This window comes from Protomyctophum parallelum, assembly GCF_964188405.1.
Source record: "Protomyctophum parallelum genome assembly, chromosome: 19".
NCBI classification, from domain to species: domain Eukaryota; kingdom Metazoa; phylum Chordata; class Actinopteri; order Myctophiformes; family Myctophidae; genus Protomyctophum; species Protomyctophum parallelum.
In genome coordinates this window covers 6,009,646-6,029,040 of record NC_139717.1, presented here as the reverse complement: position 1 = coordinate 6,029,040, position 19,395 = coordinate 6,009,646, and the positions used below count along the sequence as shown (strand labels likewise).

Genomic DNA, 19,395 nt, shown 5'->3' with positions numbered 1-19,395 from the left:
ATTCACCCCCAGGGTGAGTGGTAGATTCACCCCCAGGGTGAGTGGTGGAACACTGGGGCCTCGCTTTGTGATTCATCCCCAGTGGCTGGAAAACTATGAAAAAGTGGAGCATTTTAATCAAAATGGATATACATTTAATCGAGCTATATAGTTTCCCATATACTGTAGGAGCGATTTTGTTTTCTTGGAGTGACAGTTCTCATGCCAGATGGACCCTGAACAGAACAGCGTTTGCTCCATGACGTTTGTTGCAGATTGGGGCATCAGTGCACCTGTGGGCCCTTCTGGGGACCACACATTGTGTGGTTATATCATAGAGTTATATATCTATAGAGAAGACACCCGAGTTCTCCTTCCATCCACTTGCATTAAGTTGCTCAAAAGCGCATGAGGCGGATTCACTCCTCCTTCCTGGTAGGAACAGAGTGCATTCTGGGATTGATTGGTTACAAACACATGAACGCGCTGCCGTTGACTATCATTGTGCCGTTTGTGCGCGTTCACGTATGAAACATTCGTTCACGTGTCATGGCCCCAATCACATGAACGTGCGCAATGATAGTCAACGGAGCAGCGCTGGCTCGAGCTGCAATACCAAATCCGGCCACTATGTCCATTTCGCCTCAGGGTTTCCTCTAGAAATATATACTCTAAGGGTTATATTCTCATGGCAGACCACTGAGACTGGACAGTGTCTGTGGTACGTTCTGTGCGGTTGGGGAGAAATGGAGACCCCATGGGGGGCTAGTACACACAGGCCTGGACTGAACACTCAACGTAGCAGACATCTGTCCGGCCGTAGTTGGGCAGAGGGGGTGGTGGGTCGGTCTGGGGCCACCAAATGTTGGCCCAGACACGTGTTTTCACTTGTTTCTGTGTAGTTGTCTGTTTGGTTGTGTATCATTTATGTTGTTCTGTAAAAGTGGTGGTATTAACCCACGTATTAGCCTGACGTCGAAATAAATTAAAAAAAAAAGTCTTCTAAATCATGACAGTTTTCTGAAAAACATTATGTTTCTACAGTACTGTATATCAGTGGTGCTCAAACCTTTTCATGTCAAGGACCCCAAAAAATATTATGTATAATTGGCCGCTGACCCCCATCTGAAAATATGTAATTCCAGGGACCCCCATCCCAGAAGCAAAGACTTGAGTTAAAAACGTTCGCTCTGAAAGAATATATATTCAAAGATTTGCGCCGCATTTCCAAGATTTTTTTCAAAAATAGCAGATATACAAGCACATAGGGCGGCACTTTGGTGCCTGTCACGATCGGTGACGTTTTCCGTTGTGCTTTTATTTTGTAGTATGTTTGGTCCCTTGGTTTCCTCTGTTGCCTTTGTTACCTGTGTTGTCTCACCACCTGTGATTATTAGTTCGCTCCACCTGTGCTCTGTTAGTCTCTTAGCCAATCCCTGTCTTGATTTTTAGTTATGTTCAAAACCTGTGTCCTCTTATCCCTGTGTCTTTATATATACTCCCCTGTTTTTTGACTTCCTTGTCAGTTCATTGTTGGATGTTAAAGGTATATTCAGTGATTTCACTTAATTCAAATATCACTTATTTTTTTGTTTTGTTGTGATAATCCTCCCTACTATAGAGTGTGCTGGCCATATAAGGAGTTCCTCCCTGTCCCCAGTTAACCCCTGGGGGTCAAAAAACCTTAGGTTTCGTTTTTGACTCTCTATCCTGATTGGACGAAAGGCTGGGTCCCAGGCCAAAAACGAAACCTAAGGTTTTTTGAGTGAAATCACTGAATATACCTTTAAGTGTGATGTTGCTTGTATCCTGGATGTTGGTGAATAAAACCTCTAGCATTTAGACTTCTCTGCGCCTCCCAGTCCTGTATTTGGATCCTACCTTCCAGTGGCGTGCACAGACATTTAGAGGGGCAGGTGCTCAAGTGAAAAAAAAGGGCACCTTGTGCAGCGCATTTTGGGGCGGGAACCCATTTAGGTGCTTTAGCTATTGAAAAATAGCAGATCTACAAGCTCATAGCGCGCCACCGAGTGGCGCGCTACGAGCTTGTAGGTCTGCTATTTTTCTTTAATCGAAGAACCACTGACATAGAAACATAGCTTTAGATTGTGGGGGGCCTAAATAATATAGTAGAAGCGTTTTTTTTTTATCAAGATTTGATCAATGTCACCGCATGGTCCACACACTACAAATTAAGAAAAAAAAGAAAACTTTTTTTTTTTTTTTTTTTTTTTTTAAGAGCACATTGCCAAAAGGGCAGTGGGTGCTCTAGCACCCCCTAGTGTCTATCTGTGCACGCCACTGCTACCTTCACACCGCGACAGTGCCGCGGCAGCCGCGCTATATGAGCATGTATGTATATCTGTTTTTTTTTTTCAATAGCTAAATTATAACATGCTTAAAATACCAAAAGGGGTTCCCCTCCAGAATGGGTTAAGGGGCTTATATATGTATTTCAAAATATTTGTATCTGCATGCTGGTTGTGGTGGGCCAGTCTGGGCCAAATTCCGTGAAAATGTCACAGCCGAATGTTTGTCTCAGTCCAGCCCTGGCTGCACACGCGGCCCCTGGAGTGAATATTCTCATGGTATAGACCATGAATGATGACCAGTGATTGTGGAGTGAATATCCTCATGGTATAGACCATGAACGATGACCAGTGATTGTGGAGTGAATATTCTCATGGTATTATAGACCATGAATGATGACCAGTGATTGTGGAGTGAATATTCTCATGGTATTATAGACCATGAATGAGGACCAGTGATTGTGGAGTGAATATTCTCATGGTATAGACCATGAATGATGACCAGTGATTGTGGAGTGAATATTCTCATGTTATAGACCATGAATGATGACCAGTGATTGTGGAGTGAATATTCTCATGGTATAGACCATGCATGATGACCAGTGATTGGGTCGAACTAGCAACGTTGTGCCTTTGTGTGTCCTCTCTCTCTCTGGTACATTGTGTCAGAATTGTATACTGTGAAATGCTTATTACATGGTGGCGATGAATCTCAGCGTGCGCGTGTGTGCGTGTGTGTGTGTGTGTGTGTGTGTGTTCCTTGAGTAGCTATGGGGGGAAATAAAATGTATATAAATCAATGCTTTATTATTTCGGACCCAGGGAGATCCATATCACAGAAGAGTAAAATACATATATAAAACAGTGCAAATCACACAAAGTACAGTACAAAAAATAAATAAATAAATAAAAATACAGTTTTTCAGTGTCTTAACAGTTTGACTGCGGAAAACGATTTACCGGACTTTTAATCAACCCCCCTTCACTGCCGAGATTGTTGTATTACCTTTAGAGCATACGCTGAATTATTTGGGCTTTTAATCCGCGAAAATCCAGCAAAAAAAGCTCCCCTGGTTTGTTATGATCCGAGTGTAGCATCCGCCATACATGTTGTGCTTTTTTTTGTGCACAAATCCAAAATAATGAAACATTGGACATGTAATGTGCATTTGCTAATAAATAATGATGTCTCCCTCCCTCCCTGCAGGTGAAGAAACCACACAGTGATTCTCATGTCCCAGACCCTTCAGACAGCAGGTATGTGTGCAATGCGCCTTATACATTAGTGTGTGTGTGCGTGCGTGCTCTCTTTTCAATATGCTGAAAGATGAGGCCATTAACACTTATTCTCAGTGCACTACACTGGTGCATAGGGACACACACACACACACACACACACACACACACACACACACACACACACACACACACACACACACAGGGGAAACACACAGTTTATGCCGTAAATCCAGAGCGGTGAATTATACAACACATTCATCAACCAGTCGATTACCTCTCTGGGACTTTTTAACACTATTTTGTGGACTGACGCCGTGCAGTCAGAGTACGTCGGGTGGAAACCTCACATGTTCTAAACTGGTACTTAAAATAATATCCAAAAGTAGCTCAGATCACCAAGCTTGAAACATGTCACTTTTTGGGCTTGCAGATCTATTCCTTTTGATGCTTTGGTGTGACGTTGCGGTAGGATCATGTGTAGGGCATTCATCTGCTGTCGGGAAGTCCAAAATTTTCATTTATCAGGAAATGAATAAATATGATTTTTTTCAGGAAATAAGGAAAACGTTATATTTTGAAAACAAAGCAATACTGCCCCATCAAAGTTGGGTGTTGTTGTGACTTCATATATTGTCAATTACATTGCATGAGAGAGGGGGAGAAGTTAGCTGGTTTGGCAGACAGTTTGAGGGTCCAAATGGAGTTAAGAGGTTTTGTCCAAAGTGTGTGTTTTTACTACTTTCCATATTGGTTCCATATTTTCGAAACGACACACAGACGTGAAGGGTGTTCAGTAGCACTGATTTATGGAGGAAAATAAAAAATGGAGTTAGGAGGTTTCCCTCCCGACAGCGACGATATGTATAATAGACTATATTAATATATACTGTATATTTCTCTGAAAGAGCAGAAATGATGCAAAAAGCAGACAAGGGTTTATGAAACACCAACGGCTGCCATCGCCTCTTGAGAGGAGATGAACAGAGAGAGAGAGAGAGAGAGAGAGAGAGAGGGATGGTGTGGAGATAGAATCATTTCCTGCTGTTTGGGGGAAAGTGAGAGGAACACAGGGTGTTGAAATACATGAGAGAGAGAGAGAGAGAGAGAAGGGGAAGGAAGGAGCAAGTCTGTGAAAGTTCTTAACGTTTTTTCTCTCTCTCTTTCTTTCTCTTACTTTTTTAATGCAGCATTTATAGAGATATGTTTAGGGTCTGGTTGAAGTGGCGGGCCTTTGGCGTGATATCTGAGTGAGAGCTCAATAACACGCCGTCCATGTTCAAACAACACCGACGATGGTGTTCTCTCTCTCTCAGCCACGGACGAGAGAACGCCGTGAGGAAAAGGGAGGACGGAAAGAGTACAGTGAATGAACGTTGACCTGTAAATCGTCGCTGTCGTACGGTACAGCATGTGGAAACCTCATACTGTACACGTCCCAAACTGTAACTTTTTTGAATTGGGCGGAAAATACCGGTATAGGTGACGCATTGACTGTGAGCCTGTGGATGGGCTTTTTTTCTGAGACCAGATTCTACAAAATGTCTTCTAAATCATGGACGGGACAGGACAGGACATCGAGGACAGTTTAAATATATATATATATGTTTCTATGTCAGTGGTTCTCAAACTATGTCAAGTGAAGGACCGCCAGAATTATACGTAATTCTCCCCGGACCCCAATCTCAAAATATGTTGTTCCAGGGACCCCCCAGAAGCAAAGATTTGAGTTAAAAGCGAATATAATATTCAATGATTTGCACACATATTCATGATTCTTTTTTAAATTGCAGATCTACAAGCTCGTAGCACGGCACTTAGTGATCTTGTAGATCTGCTATATTTCCAACAGCTAAAGTTTAAAATGATGGTTAAAAGCTAAACAGACGCGTTCCCGTACAAAATGGGTTAACGTTTCACTCTTGTACGATGAAGTAAGACATTAATTGACAAAAAATGACCCAAAAAAAAAAGAGATTTTCTGTCCGACAACAAAATACTGTACAGCTAATGTTTTTTACTGTACTTTAAGCTCTTTCCCTGCTGTCCTACACGTCTTCATTCCTCCCCTGTCTGGGGCGTAAAAAACAACCCTTGTTTGAAATCCCGCTCGAAATCCCGTCTCGCGTGTTTACGCCTGTCAATCAGACTGCGGGTTGCAGTCATGTGTGCCGATGCTATCTGCCCGTAGCATTAGGATGGGCCTGCGTCCAGAACCATGACACACACACACACACACACACACACACACACACAGATGTGGAGCGGCATAATGGCAGCCCGCATTGGTTATATTCTCCCCCTAACCCTCTCGTTCTCTCCCTTTGATGTGCCTCACAAGAGCACAAGCGTGACAGACCTGCGGGCAGCAGGGAGTCACGACTGACAGGCACACACACACAGGCGCACACACACAGGCGCACACACACACACAAACACACACACACACACACACAGGCACACACACACACACACACACACACGCACTTGCACTTGTGTGCGAGCACGAGGTACTGTACTGTACTGTGCTGTATACACAGAATGACTCGTCATCTAACCATGACTTCTCTTAAGAGAATGTCAGGTTGGTGTGGGTGGGTGCCAACATTTCGGTGGGTAATCACGCGCAGGCTGTGTGCGTGCGCTCCGTGCGTGCGCTCCGTGCGTGGTGCGCTCCGTGCGTGCGCTCCGTGCTATAGCATGTACAGTATGTTAACCACTTAGTTTCAACCTATAGCAGCCCTATTTTGGCCATGCCATTATTTATTTTTAATATATGTTTTATCCCACGATTTTGTAACCCATTTTTCACCCCTGTGTCAATCATCTTTTTGATTGATTGATTGAAATATTTATTAACAGTTTGCAGAATTTACAGTACATTTCAAGCACAAACTCAATACAAAGACTGTTAACTGTAAGTGGACGACCCAATTAAGCATTACACTTGTTTACAACAGGGTCCACATTGTTCAATTCATCAAAACATTTAGAGACATACAAATAGACATTTGTCTTGTGATGTCTAATGTGATCCTGGGCTCTACACACCCTCCGCCAACCTAGTCCCCATATATGGGGGACAAGGGGAGAGCAACGGACTTGAACTCATGCTTCCTTCATGCATTGAGTGTCCAAGTCGCTCCTTTACACCTGACAGGGGGGAGTTTCCCTGGTTGGACGTAGCGCGTGGAAGGAACACGTTATTCCAACCAGTTCCTTTCCCCTCCATCAGGCGCCCCGGCTGGCCAGGGGGAGGCAGTTTAGTGACCAGGATTGGGTATGCCATTATAGGTGGGGATTTTATTTGAACACAAATACAAAATATATAATACGGCTATTTTTGCTATTCATTGCAGGACAAAGTATAATACAGTAAAGTACAGTAGGATTAACTTCTAGGACCCCAGCATGCCTATATTCTTGGAGAAGAGATCTCCATATTTTTCATAACTTTTTTCATAAATTACCGCCCTTCTTAATCAACACTACAGCGTCACACAAAAGTATCAAAAGTAGCATATATCTGCAAGCTTGTAGATCTTCTACTTTAACCCATTCTGGGCGGGAACTCCTTTTGGTGTTTTAAGGATTATGTTATACTTTAGCTGTTGAAAAAAAGCAGATCTACAAGCTCATAGCGCTACGAGCTTGTAGAGTGCCTTGTGAAAATGTGTGCACATCTTTGAATAAATATTTTTCACAGTGAACGCTTTTAACTCAAACAGTTGCTTCTGGGGGGGGTCTCTGGAACATATTTTGAGATGGGGGGGGGGGGGGGGTCCACGGCCAGATACATATCATTCTGGGGGTGACCTTGACATGAACATTTGAGAACCACTGATATAGAAACATTTTCAGAAAACTGTCGTGATTTTAGAAAACATTTGTAGAATCTGTTCTCGGCTCTGAATGGGTTTAAAAATATATATTTTTTTGCCTTTATTGATGGATACAAGTGAAGAATGACAGGAGAGAGAGGCAGAGAAGGGGAGAGACATGCAGCAAATGTCGTCATGAACGGGACTCGAACACGCGACGCGCCGTCAGGCCAGAGCCTATACTGTATGTGGTATGATGCCCCTGGACCAGTTGGCCCACATCTTCTTCTGGGCCTGCTTTTTGCTGTTTTTTAATGTTAAATCCTGTAAAGTTAACAGGTTTTGGAGCGGACATAATGAGGTTTCCACCCCGACAGAGAAGAAACGGTTCTCGGAAATGCTTTTTTTTTTTTTCCCGTCTACAGTACGTCAAATCTCTGCGGGTTCAAGTGGGTAATATTAATATACAGTACATTTGATGTCATTTCACCAATTCCATCGCTAGTATATAGACGGCCTGAATTCTTGCTCTAATAAGTGGCTGCCCACATTTTGGTGTGCCCATAAACATGCCCCACCCAGCCAGCTCTCGCTCTCTCTCTCTCTCTCTCTCTCTCTCCCTCTCATTACCACCCTGGCGTGTCCCATGCAGCCATGCGTGTGGAGCGGACTGTAAAAGTCTTACATGCCTGGCAGCCTGGAGGCTTGTATTGGAGCCCAGAAGTACAACATACAGTATACCACACTGTCTGTCTGTCTCTGTCTCTGTCTCTGTCTCTGTCTCTGTCTCTGTGTCTCTCTCTCCCCCTCCCTCTCTCTCTGTGTGTGTGTGTGTGTGTGTGTCTCTCTCTCTCTGCCACCCATAGCTTTCACATTTAACGTCAATTTCAGTTATTTTTTTGCATAATTTTCTTCTCCATCTCTGAACACATGTGTTTTTGTCTGCAACCACACATTGGCAACACTTCCAACCTAGTAGCAGCCCTTATTTGGGCATACGTGAGGTGGGCATTCCCCCCCCCCCCCAAAAGAAAGGACAAATAAATGAAAACTGTAATTGATAAAATGCGGCCCTCTCACCATTAGAAGGACAATATTCAGTCACGGCAGGACGGGTGTTTTTGATTAATCTACATCATGGTTAACCCATTCTGACCTGAGATCAGATTCATACGAGGTTTCCGCCGGACACACACTGGTCTGATGAACCCATTCTGACCCGAGATCAGATTCTAGAAATGTCTTCTACATCCTGACAGTTTCCATTCTGACCTGAGATCAGATTCTAGAAATGTCTTCTACATCCTGACAGTTTCCATTCTGACCTGAGATCAGATTCTAAAAAAGAATTCTTCTATGTCAGTCGCTCTTCGATTTTTCAAAAATAGCAGACCTACAAGCTCGTAGCGCGCCACTCGGTGGCGCGCTATGAGCTTGTAGATCTGCTATTTTTCAATAGCTAAAGCATAACATGACGCCAACACCAAAATGGGTGCCCGGTCAGAATGGGTTAAGTTACGATCGGTTTGTATAGGAAGGGGGGCGGGGCAGCTAAAAAATATAAAATATCTAAATATCGAATCGACTCAATCGAGCAACTTAAAAACAGTCTGGGGTTGTTCACATAAGCCTGAGTAGACTGAAGACAACAGGGTTTTTTTTAAGTGAAATATCCTTTTAACTACTTTCAACCGGGCATCCCTTTTGGGCAAATAATGTATTTATATGTATGTATATATATTATAAGTGAACATTAAAAAGAAGTTACTTAAAAGATTTAAAAAATCACACCCGTGTGAAGTGAGGGGCTCTCTCATCATCATACATCATCTCATTCCGGCCAATCACAATTTGCGTCCTCGCCTTCGTCTTCAGTGTTTGTGTTCACACACAAACCCAAAGCTGTCCATTCATTATCAATGGCATTTAATGCTTGTATTAGGACAATGTTTACACACACACACACACACACACTCAAACCTCAAAGACCTCAAGGTCTTTCTTCTTCGGTGCTGTCCTTTTGGACCAAATGAGCTTTACTGTACCTTCGGGTTACTTTAGTAACCTCAGTTATATAAGTGACTCGAGAGAGAGAGTCATATGGGGTCCAAGCCACTAGATGGCGCAGGCACACAGCCTAACATACACTCACGGAACAATTTGATTGGATCGTGAACTGTCACTCATGGCGTGGTTATATGGACCACCCACCAGGTATATAACCTGAGGTCCGCCCTGAGTAACGTCATTCCTATCAACCTGCTTTCTGACGTCTTTGAAAAGACAGAAGGGCGACTTAATGACTCTCTCTCTCGAGTCACTTATATAACTGAGGTTACTAAAGTAACCCGAAGTTATCTTAAGTATCTCTCGGAGAGAGTCATATGGGGAACATAACGCTCCCGTATGATCGCCTTCGGCTGATAGAAAATTCGATCCTAGGATCATCTCTATTTGAGAGAGACCAAACGCAAAGGAGGCCCAAGAAGCCAACCCTGCGCGTTCACCCAAAAGAGACATCCTTTATAAAAGATGTCCTTGACCCAGGGCCGACAGCTCTGCTGTTCCAGCCCTGCTGGTCAAAAACAACGATGGTCATCCATCCCTAACGGTCAGGGGCCAGAAGGGATCACATGACCTTATGAGGATGTCCCTGACCCAGGGCCGACAGCTCTGCTGTTCCAGCCCCGCCAGTCAGAAGACACGATGGTCACCCATCCCTAATGGTCAGGAGCCAGAAGGGACCTCTTGACCTTATGAAGATGTCCCTGACCCAGGGCCGACAGCTCTGCTGTTCCAGCCCCGCCGGTCAGAGGACACGATGGTCACCCATCCCTAATGGTCAGGGGCCAGAAGGGACCCTCGACCTTATGAAAATGTCCATGACCCAGGGCAGACAGCTCTGCTGTTCCAGCCCTGTCGGTCAGAGGACACGATGGTCACCCATCCCTAATGGTCAGGGGCCAGAAGGGACCCTCGACCCTAAGCCAGACTTCCTGACTCAATGGGCAGCAACCCCCAGGACTGCATGTCCCAGGGTTGCAGGGGCCACATCCAGGTTATAATACGTGGCGAAAGTCGACGGAGACGACCAACTCGCCGCAGCGCAGACATCCTGAATAGGGACACCCTTGGCCAGGGCCCAGGATGTAGACAAACCTCTCGTAGAGTGTGCACGTAGGCCCTCTGGGGGTTCAGTACCACACGAGGTATAGGCTAACCTTATAGCCTCCACAATCCACTGCGAGAGTCTAACTTTCGAAATGGGTTTACCCTTCCATTGGGAACCCCAGGCCACAAAGAGCTGCTCACCCAGCCTGAAGGGGGCAGTCCTTGACTTGTAGACTTTCAAGGCTCTCACCGGACAGAGACAATGTAGTCTCCTACCCTCCACCGAAGAGAAGGGAGGAGGATGGAAGGCCGTGAGATCCACGGGCGAGCAGCCCGCGGGAAAAGTCTTAGGCAGAAACGAAAGGTTCGGCCTGAGCGTGACCCTGGTGTCATCACCACTGAATCTCAAGCAGCTGCTGCTCACTGAGAGCGCGTGCATGTCACCAGCCCGCTTCGCCGTCGTCAGGGCAACGAGCAAAGCGGTCTTCAGAGAGAGGAACTTCAGGTCCACCGTTTCCAGTGGCTCGAAGGGGTCTCTCAATAAGGAGTCCAAGACTATCGTCAGGTCCCACGAGGGGACCAGAGATCTGGCGACCGGTCTGAGGCGCGTAACTCCTTTCATGAACCGACGGATCAGCAGGTGTTCACTGATTGGTCTGTTGTTCATACCAACATGATAGGCCGCTATGGCCGCCAGGTTGATCTTGACTGAGGAGAGACCAAGACCCCTGTCTAAGAACTCCTGTAGGAAAACCAGAATGTGTCTCACAGACGCCTGAAAAGGGAAGACCTCTTCCTGTCTGTCCGAGCACCAACGCTCAAACACATGCCAGGCAGTGTTATAACGTCGTCTGGTGGAGGCAGCCCTGGCACCAAGGATCGTCTCTATGACATTTGGAGGCAGACCAGTCGCTTCTAGCGACGCCCCTTCACGGGCCAAAACCCAGAGATCTAGGTCCTGAGGACGTGGGTGAAAGATCTCGCCTCCGGCCTGGGTCAGCAGGTCCCTCCACAGAGGGAGCTGCCATGGGTCTTTGAACAGGAGAGGGACTATGTCCTGTCTCCAAGATCCCCAGGCTGGGGCTACCAGCAGTAGCTCCGATCCCTGATCCCGCACCCTGGCTAGGACATGCGGAATCATTTCCAACGGTGGGAACGCGTAAAGCAGACCCCGAGGCCATCGATGCGCCAGCGCATCCAGGCCGAGTGGAGGGGAACCTGACAGAGAGAAGAACATAGGGAGCCTGTTGTTTGTCTCTGAGGCGAAGAGGTCCGCCCCCGGCCTGCCGAACTTGGTCCAGACCAAGTCCGCTACCCGGGGGTTCAGGGACCACTCGCTGTAGCGTAATGGTCCCCTGGATAGTAGGTCGGCCCCTTCGTTGAGGCGGCCCAGGACGTGGCACGCTGAGAGCGACAGCAGGCGGCTGTCGCACCAAACCAGGAGCCTGTGTGCCAGGGAGCACAGGCGAGGAGACCGGAGTCCCCCCTGTCTGTTGATGTAACAAACCGTCGTGGTGTTGTCTGAACGAACCAGGACGTGGTGACCTCTGAGGAATTGTTCGAATTCTCGGAGTGCCAGGAACACCGCCAGTAGTTCCAGGTAGTTGATGTGGGAGGAGCGCAAAGCTGCATCCCACACCCCCCTGGCCGTCCTCCCGTCGTGGGTGGCGCCCCAACCGGAGAGGCTGGCGTCGGTGGTGACCAACCTCCTGACTGTGGGGAGACCCATCGGGACCCCCTCCGTCAGGACACCTCTGTTCGACCACCATTTCAGAGCTAGAGTACAGTTCGAGGACACTGTCACTCTGCGTTTCGTGAACCTGGTGGATAGACCGAGGGATTTCAGCCAACGCTGGAAAGGCCTCATATGGAGTCTGCCCAGACCTACCAGAGAGATGGCCGAGGCCATGAGTCCGGCCATCCGTAGACACGTACCCAGTGGAAGTGTGCGGCCTGTCTTGAACATGGACACGCACTTCAGGAGGTCGTTGACCCTGTCTCGACTCAGCTGAGCCCTGTAGGAGACAGAGTCCAGAGTGATGCCTATGAAATCCGTGGATTGGGTAGGCGTCATCATGCTCTTGGCTAGGTTTATCCTGAAACCCAGTGAGGTCACATGGGACACGACCCGAGTCGTGTTCCTCGCGGCCTCCTCCGCTGAATCCGAACATAGGAGCCAGTCGTCTAAGTAACTGGACACCCGTAGACAGAGAAGTCTCAGGGGTGCCAGCGCGGCCTCCGTACAGCGGACGAACACTCTGGGACTGAGGGACATCCCGAATGGAAGGACCATGTACTCGTAAGCCTTTTCCTGGAACCCAAACCGCAGGAACTTCCTGTGAGGCGGGTAAATGGGGATGTGGAAATAGGCGTCTTTTAGATCTATGGATGTGAACCAGTCGCCTGGGCGTATGGAGCGCACCAGAGACTTGGCCGTCAGCATCTTGAACTGAAAAGACTTGAGGTGCCTGTTGAGTATCCGCAGGTCCAGGATGGGACGTAGGCCCCCCCCCTTTTTCTTGACCAGAAAGTAGCGGGAGTAGAACCCGCTGCGACGCTGGGCCAAGGGTACCTCTCTGACGGCACCCTTCTCCAGCAAGGAGGCTATCTCCTGTTGGAGAACCAGACCCTCCTGACCCCTGGCGTTGGTGAAGATGACCTCTGAAAACGCCGGGGGTGTCCTGGCGAACTGGAGTCTGTAGCCCTTCGCTATGGTGTTGAGGATCCACGGGGATGCTCCACACCGCTCCCACCGTGCCAGGTGCCTGGCTAGTGGGTTCTCCCCGGCCATGGGAGGCGTGCCCCGTCTGGGGGCAGTGTTCCCTGGCATGTCGGAGAAAAATTGGGCATGACCCATCTCCCCAGTGGCGTTTTGGTACGCCACTGAGCTTATGCCCTGCCCCACTGCGTCGGGGGGGCCCATGGGGCCCCCGTGGCAGTGGGTTCATGTCCCCCCCTCCGTGGATATTGTTTTGTTGTCTTTTTGTATTGTGGCATAGCCTGTACTACAGAAAAAACCAGAGTGCTGTACTTGTGCAAACAATATCGAGGGACCTGGCTACAGGGACGTCCAGGACGCCCACCTGTGCCATGGTCCAGAAGCGCATTGCGGGCGGACCGGACGTGCAGTCCGAGACTGCTACGTCCGGTGCTGGGCCCGGCGCATGGGGGGAAGGTAGGGTGTGTGTCACTTCGGCTGCTGGTCAGGGCCTCGCAGCCTGGACGCTGCACCTCCACGTTGAGGGTCATCCTCTCGAGTGCGCCTCTGAAGAGGCCTCCGGGGATGATAGCACCCTCGGAAAGCTCTCTCTGGGCAACGGGATCCAGACCAGGTGAGGCTTCCAGCCACCTAGCATGCTCTGAGGTGGCCATAAGGCCGGTCAGGTCGGTGAGTCAGTACGTGAAGGTCACAATTTTCTCATGTAGGTGACGAACTCTAGCCAACTGTTCAGGAGTAGGGGCGTCGCCCATCTCCTGAAGAAGGGAGCTCTGGGAGCCCTGGAGTAACGCTGAAGCATTGAGATGCCTCCCAGACGTTACTACGGGGGGAGGGACACGAGAGCGTCGCGGAGTAGCCGGGAGAGTCATGGGCTCCTTCCAGCTAGCCGTGTAATGTGCTCTGAAAAACCTGGGACAGGGGAAGCAGTGGTCCCCCGACAGTGATTTCTTTTTTGTCGTGTACATACTGTGCAGCCTGGCCACAGACCCACCCATGGTGGAGATCTGTGTCAAGAGCTTTTGCCTTTTTTTGGGGAGCGGTCCCGGTGTGCAGCCCGGGGCTGCTACACCCTGGACGGGGCCCAAGGCATGGGAGAGCGTCTGAGCACGCTCCTCCTGGAGACGGAGTTGCAGGGTCCGATTGGCCCCTCCGGAGACGCTGTGCCGGTCGTAATCCTGGCAGCCGTCATGTTGGCTGTTGGACAGCAACGTGAGGCATTCAGTGACCGTATGAGAGCAGCGTGAAACAATAGCCGAAGTAGCTCCGATGCTATGGCTATGTCATAGACGAGTTGGTGTGGCACCTTGAAAGCAGCCTATCTGGAATGCTAAGCATGCTAGGGTGGCATCGGCCATCCAACGAGGTTGCTACTCCCGACCTCGAAAAGGTTAGCTAAACAGCTAAACAACCTAGCTTTACATTGTACATACCTGTAATGTTGAGGGAAGCAGTCGGTAGTCGAGGGTCGTTGGGGAACCACGTCGAGTGAGACTCGTGCCTTCGGCCGCTGCGTGAAGTAGTAGTAGTGTCGGTGGAGGCCTAGGACTGCATCCGACATCCCGTTGTCGCAACCACCCGGCTCAGGGGAGCCTCGTTGGTGGGCTGACGAGATCCCGCTGGAGGGAGAGCAGCACCCAGAGCAAGCCGGTGAGGCCTGGCTGATGTCTTGGGTCTGGCTCCACAGGCCTGTTCACCAGTGCGCGTGAAGAGCATGTGGAGCTTGTTGTCGGCGGTCCGAGCCGCCTTCCCGGCAGGGGAGGAGCCCAGGAAGGACTCGTCACGGTGTCTCTGAGACGCGTCAAGGTTGAGGGGTCTGAAGAGAGAGGACGAGGCGGTGGGCTGACGAGATCCCGCTGGATGGAGAGCAGCACCCAGAGCAAGCCGGCGAGGCCTGGCTGATGTCTTGGGTCTGGCTCCACAGGCCTGTTCACCAGTGCGGTGAAGAGCATGTGGAGCTTGTTGTCGGCGGTCCGAGCCGCCTTCCCGGCAGGGGAGGAGCCCAGGAAGGGCTCGTCACGGTGTCTCTGAGACGTGTCAAGGTTGAGGGGTCTGAAGAGAGAGGACGAGGCGGTGGGCTGACGAGATCCCGCTGGATGGAGAGCAGCACCCAGGGCAAGCCGGCGAGGCCTGGCTGATGTCTTGGGTCTGGCTCCACAGGCCTGTTCACCAGTGCGGTGAAGAGCGTGTGGGGCTTGTTGTTGGTGGCCCTTGTCACCCCCGCAGGCCATCTTGGGTGTTGGTGTAGCTTGAAGAAGGAACCAGCAGTCCAAGACATTGTAGAAGCACTTCACTTTTAAGTTATAATATAATATCATTATAAAATAATAATATATAATATAACAAAATGTTGTGAGGAAAACTGTGTAACTCACAACCGGATAAAGGAAGAAAAGTGGTGGTGGAGTAGAAGAGTAGGACTCGTGGTGCTCCACTGGGAACTGGGGAGGGCTGTCGCCACCCCCGCAGGCCATCTTGGGTATTGGTTGTAGTCTGAGAAGAAACGGTAGCCCAAGAGGAAACTTCTATTTTTTTATTCTTATTTTCCAAGTTATAATATAATATTATTGTTTTCCAACTAATAATATATATTACAACAGTAATGTAGTGTGAGGAGAAGTAGTCTGGTACTCACAAAACAGTGTAGAAAGAAGGTGAAGTTAAAGTTATAATATATAATATTATTGTTTTACAACTAATAATATATATATATTACAACAGTAAGAAGACAAAGTTACAATATCTATATTATTGTTGTTGTTGTACAACTAATAATATAAATATCACAACAGCAAGTAGTGTGAGGAGAAGAGTCTGGTACTCACAGAACAGTGTTGGAGAACAGGAGACTAAACAGAGAGAAGCCACGTTTTACAACTGTGGCGACGAGTGAGCTGTTTAACTGATGTTGCTTGAAAAGGAGCCGGACTACGGGGAAGGCCGCAAAGCCTGGGGCTCGCGTAGCGAGGCCGGCACGCTGTGCTGCTTTAGGTCAGACGACACAGAGCAGGGCGGACTTCCGTCGGTAGCGCGGATTGCGTCGTGTAAGGCGGACCCGTGGTCTTCTAAGCCGCACGTGCACGGGAAGCTAGAGAGGGCTAAGTGAGCGCCTGACGGCCGGACACTTAGCTAACGTCTCGCGGAGCTAAGAGGCTAGCGGCTGCGCTAGCGGGAGCTAGCTAACCCAAGGGGCTAGCGAAACTGCGGAGGCTAGATAGAGCAGCGCCTGGTTAGCTGTTAGCTGGGCAGGTGAGCTAGTGAAAACTTCGGGTCTTGTTCTAAGGCTTACGGTAGTGCTACGTTGTGCAACAGTAGACTAAGGCTAGCAGAACAAGGGACGCACGTGGCTAGCAAGGGGGAAACAAGTTTCGGGGAAGCTAGCAGAGGACAAACCACAAGTCGCCGTACGGCCCACTTGAGTTTTGATGTCCTTAAAATTAACTTACAGGCTTTTAATGCTGGAACGTCCGTGAGTGAAGAGAAGGACACCAACGTAGGGCTGCGAATTTCCGCGGCACAAGTCTGAGACCCGTCCTGATGGAAAACAATATTCAACAGCCGAAAGGTGATTCTCTTTGATAAGACGTGTATGCGATAGCACAGAAAGCGAGGAATGACGTTACTCAGGGCGGACCTCAGGTTATATACCTGGTGGGTGGTCCATATAACCACGCCATGAGTGACAGTTCACGATCCAATCAAATTGTTCCGTGAGTGTATGTTAGGCTGTGTGCCTGCGCCATCTAGTGGCTTGGACCCCATATGACTCTCTCCGAGAGATACTTAAGATAACCTGTACTGTGTGCATCTTATTGTCTAATAAAATTATCAATCAAAAAAGAAAAAATTTTACATAGGCCCTCAAAAAACAGTGAAAATACAATAACAGATCTAGCTATTTTTTAAATAGAGGAAATAGTCACTTTCTTTCAGAAATGTCTCCTGTGCCTCTCTCTCTCTCTCTCTCTCTCTCTCTCTCTCTCTCTCTCGTAAATGGTGCATTTATATAGCACCTTTATCCAAGGCGCTTTACTTAGATTGTGCAAATACATTCACCCATTCACACACACATTCATACCAACCAGCACATCAGGAGCAATTATTAGGGCTTCAGTGTCTTGCTCAAGGACACTTTGACACTAACTCTGGGGGGGAGCCCACAGGGTTCGAACCGGGAACCTTGCGGTTTCCATCCACTTCCAGCCACTCTACCCCTGAGCCACTGTTCTGTCTCCTGTCTCTCAGGTCATGGACATGCAGGACCTCCTCATAACCGTCTGTCTCCATGTCTCCTGTCTGTCTCTCAGGTCTATGGACATTAGGCCTTTCAAAAAAATATCGATTCCAGTTAGAATCGCGATTCTAATGCCGTCCGATTCAGAATCGATTCTCATTTTCCAAAAATCTTTTTTTTTTTTGCACAAAATTTGTGCAAGGAAAAAAAAAATAATAATAATGGCCATAATGCATTGCATGCACAGGTACATTTAATGTACCTGTGCATGCAATGCATTATGGCCTGGGTTTCTGCATAGTGCATTTACTACCAGCTAAGCTAAGCCTGCCTGCAATACCTTCTGGTATTGAGTGAGAAGAGATTTGTACTGGTTCAAATTTGTACAAGCTTTTTACTAAATGTACTCTGCTTTCATGACAGAAGACTGGAGTAGATCATGCTAAAATTATATTTAATTGTTTTTAATCAAAATAAAAAAACTGCTTTAGAATCGGAAAAAAATCTTTTTTGAATCGAGAATCGGAAAAATCGAAAAGATCGTTTTTGAATCGAATCGTCACCCCAAGAATCGGAATCGAATCGTGGGACACCTAAAGATTCGCAGCCCTAATGGACATGCAGGACCTCCTCATTTTAACCATGTGTCTCAATGTCTCTTGTCTCTCAGGTCTGTGGACATGCAGGACCTCCTCATATTAACCGTATGGTCCTGTCTGTCCTCTCTCACAGGTCTATGGACATGCAGGACCTCCTCATATTAACCGTATGGTCCTGTCTGTCCTCTCTCTCAGGTCTATGGACATGCAGGACCTCCTCATATTAACCGTATGGTCCTGTCTGTCCTCTCTCTCAGGTCTGTGGACATGCAGGACCTCCTCATATTAACCGTATGGTCCTGTCTGTCCTCTCTCTCTCAGGTCTATGGACATGCAGGACCTCCTCATATTAACCGTATGGTCCTGTCTGTCCTCTCTCTCAGGTCTATGGACATGCAGGACCTCCTCATATTAACCGTATGGTCCTGTCTGTCCTCTCTCTCAGGTCTGTGGACATGCAGGACCTCCTCATATTAACCGTATGGTCCTGTCTGTCCTCTCTCTCTCAGGTCTATGGACATGCAGGACCTCCTCATATTAACCGTATGGTCCTGTCTGTCCTCTCTCTCAGGTCTATGGACATGCAGGACCTCCTCATATTAACCGTATGGTCCTGTCTGTCCTCTCTCTCAGGTCTATGGACATGCAGGACCTCCTCATATTAACCGTATGGTCCTGTCTGTCCTCTCTCTCAGGTCTATGGACATGCAGGACCTCCTCATATTAACCGTATGGTCCTGTCTGTCCTCTCTCTCAGGTCTATGGACATGCAGGACCTCCTCATATTAACCGTATGGTCCTGTCTGTCCTCTCTCTCTCTCCTCATATTAATCGCATGGTCCTGTCTGTCCTCTCTCTCAGGTCTATGGACATGCAGGACCTAGCCAGTCCTCATAACCGTGTGGGCGGAGGAGGAGGAGGAGGAGGAGGAGGAGGAGACGTGAGCAGCTCCAACAAGCTGGACAAGAACAACCTGGGCGGGGCCTCCATCACCACCAATGGGACGGGAGGTGAGTGTGTGTTCTCCACCAATCAGAAGTCAGGGGGGAATCGCATGTGAATGTCGTTGCTGTCATGGGTGTAAACCTTAAAAAATAAAGAAAAAAACTCCAAATTGACAAACTTTTTCAGGTTTTTGTTGTTGTCACGTATTAAAAGACAGACCTAGGAACAGTTGAGCGCGTACAGTATGATCTAGTGCACTGATAAGAATCAACAGTAGAGTCAACAGTTAACGCCGCTATAGGAGAAGAATGAACAGTAGAGTCAACAGTAACACTGCTATAGGAGAAGAATGAACAGTAGAGTCAACAGTAACACTGCTATAGGAGAAGAATGAACAGTAGAGTCAACAGTAACACTGCTATAGGAGAAGAATGAACAGTAGAGT

The 19,395-nt window shown here is 48.2% G+C and overlaps 1 protein-coding gene across 4 annotated transcripts in view; it reads left to right on the top strand.

Annotated features, from left to right (window-relative positions):
* Positions 1–19,395, top strand: part of eya4 (EYA transcriptional coactivator and phosphatase 4) — a 102,752-nt gene that overhangs the window by 7,671 nt on the left and 75,686 nt on the right. For all 4 annotated transcript variants that reach the window (XM_083791101.1, XM_083791102.1, XM_083791099.1 and 1 more), the window contains exons 2-3: positions 3,496–3,545; positions 18,867–19,015. In XM_083791101.1, the coding sequence (XP_083647227.1) occupies positions 18,871–19,015 (145 nt within the window). In that variant the 5' untranslated portion in view covers positions 3,496–3,545; positions 18,867–18,870. The remainder of the gene's footprint in view (positions 1–3,495; positions 3,546–18,866; positions 19,016–19,395) is intronic.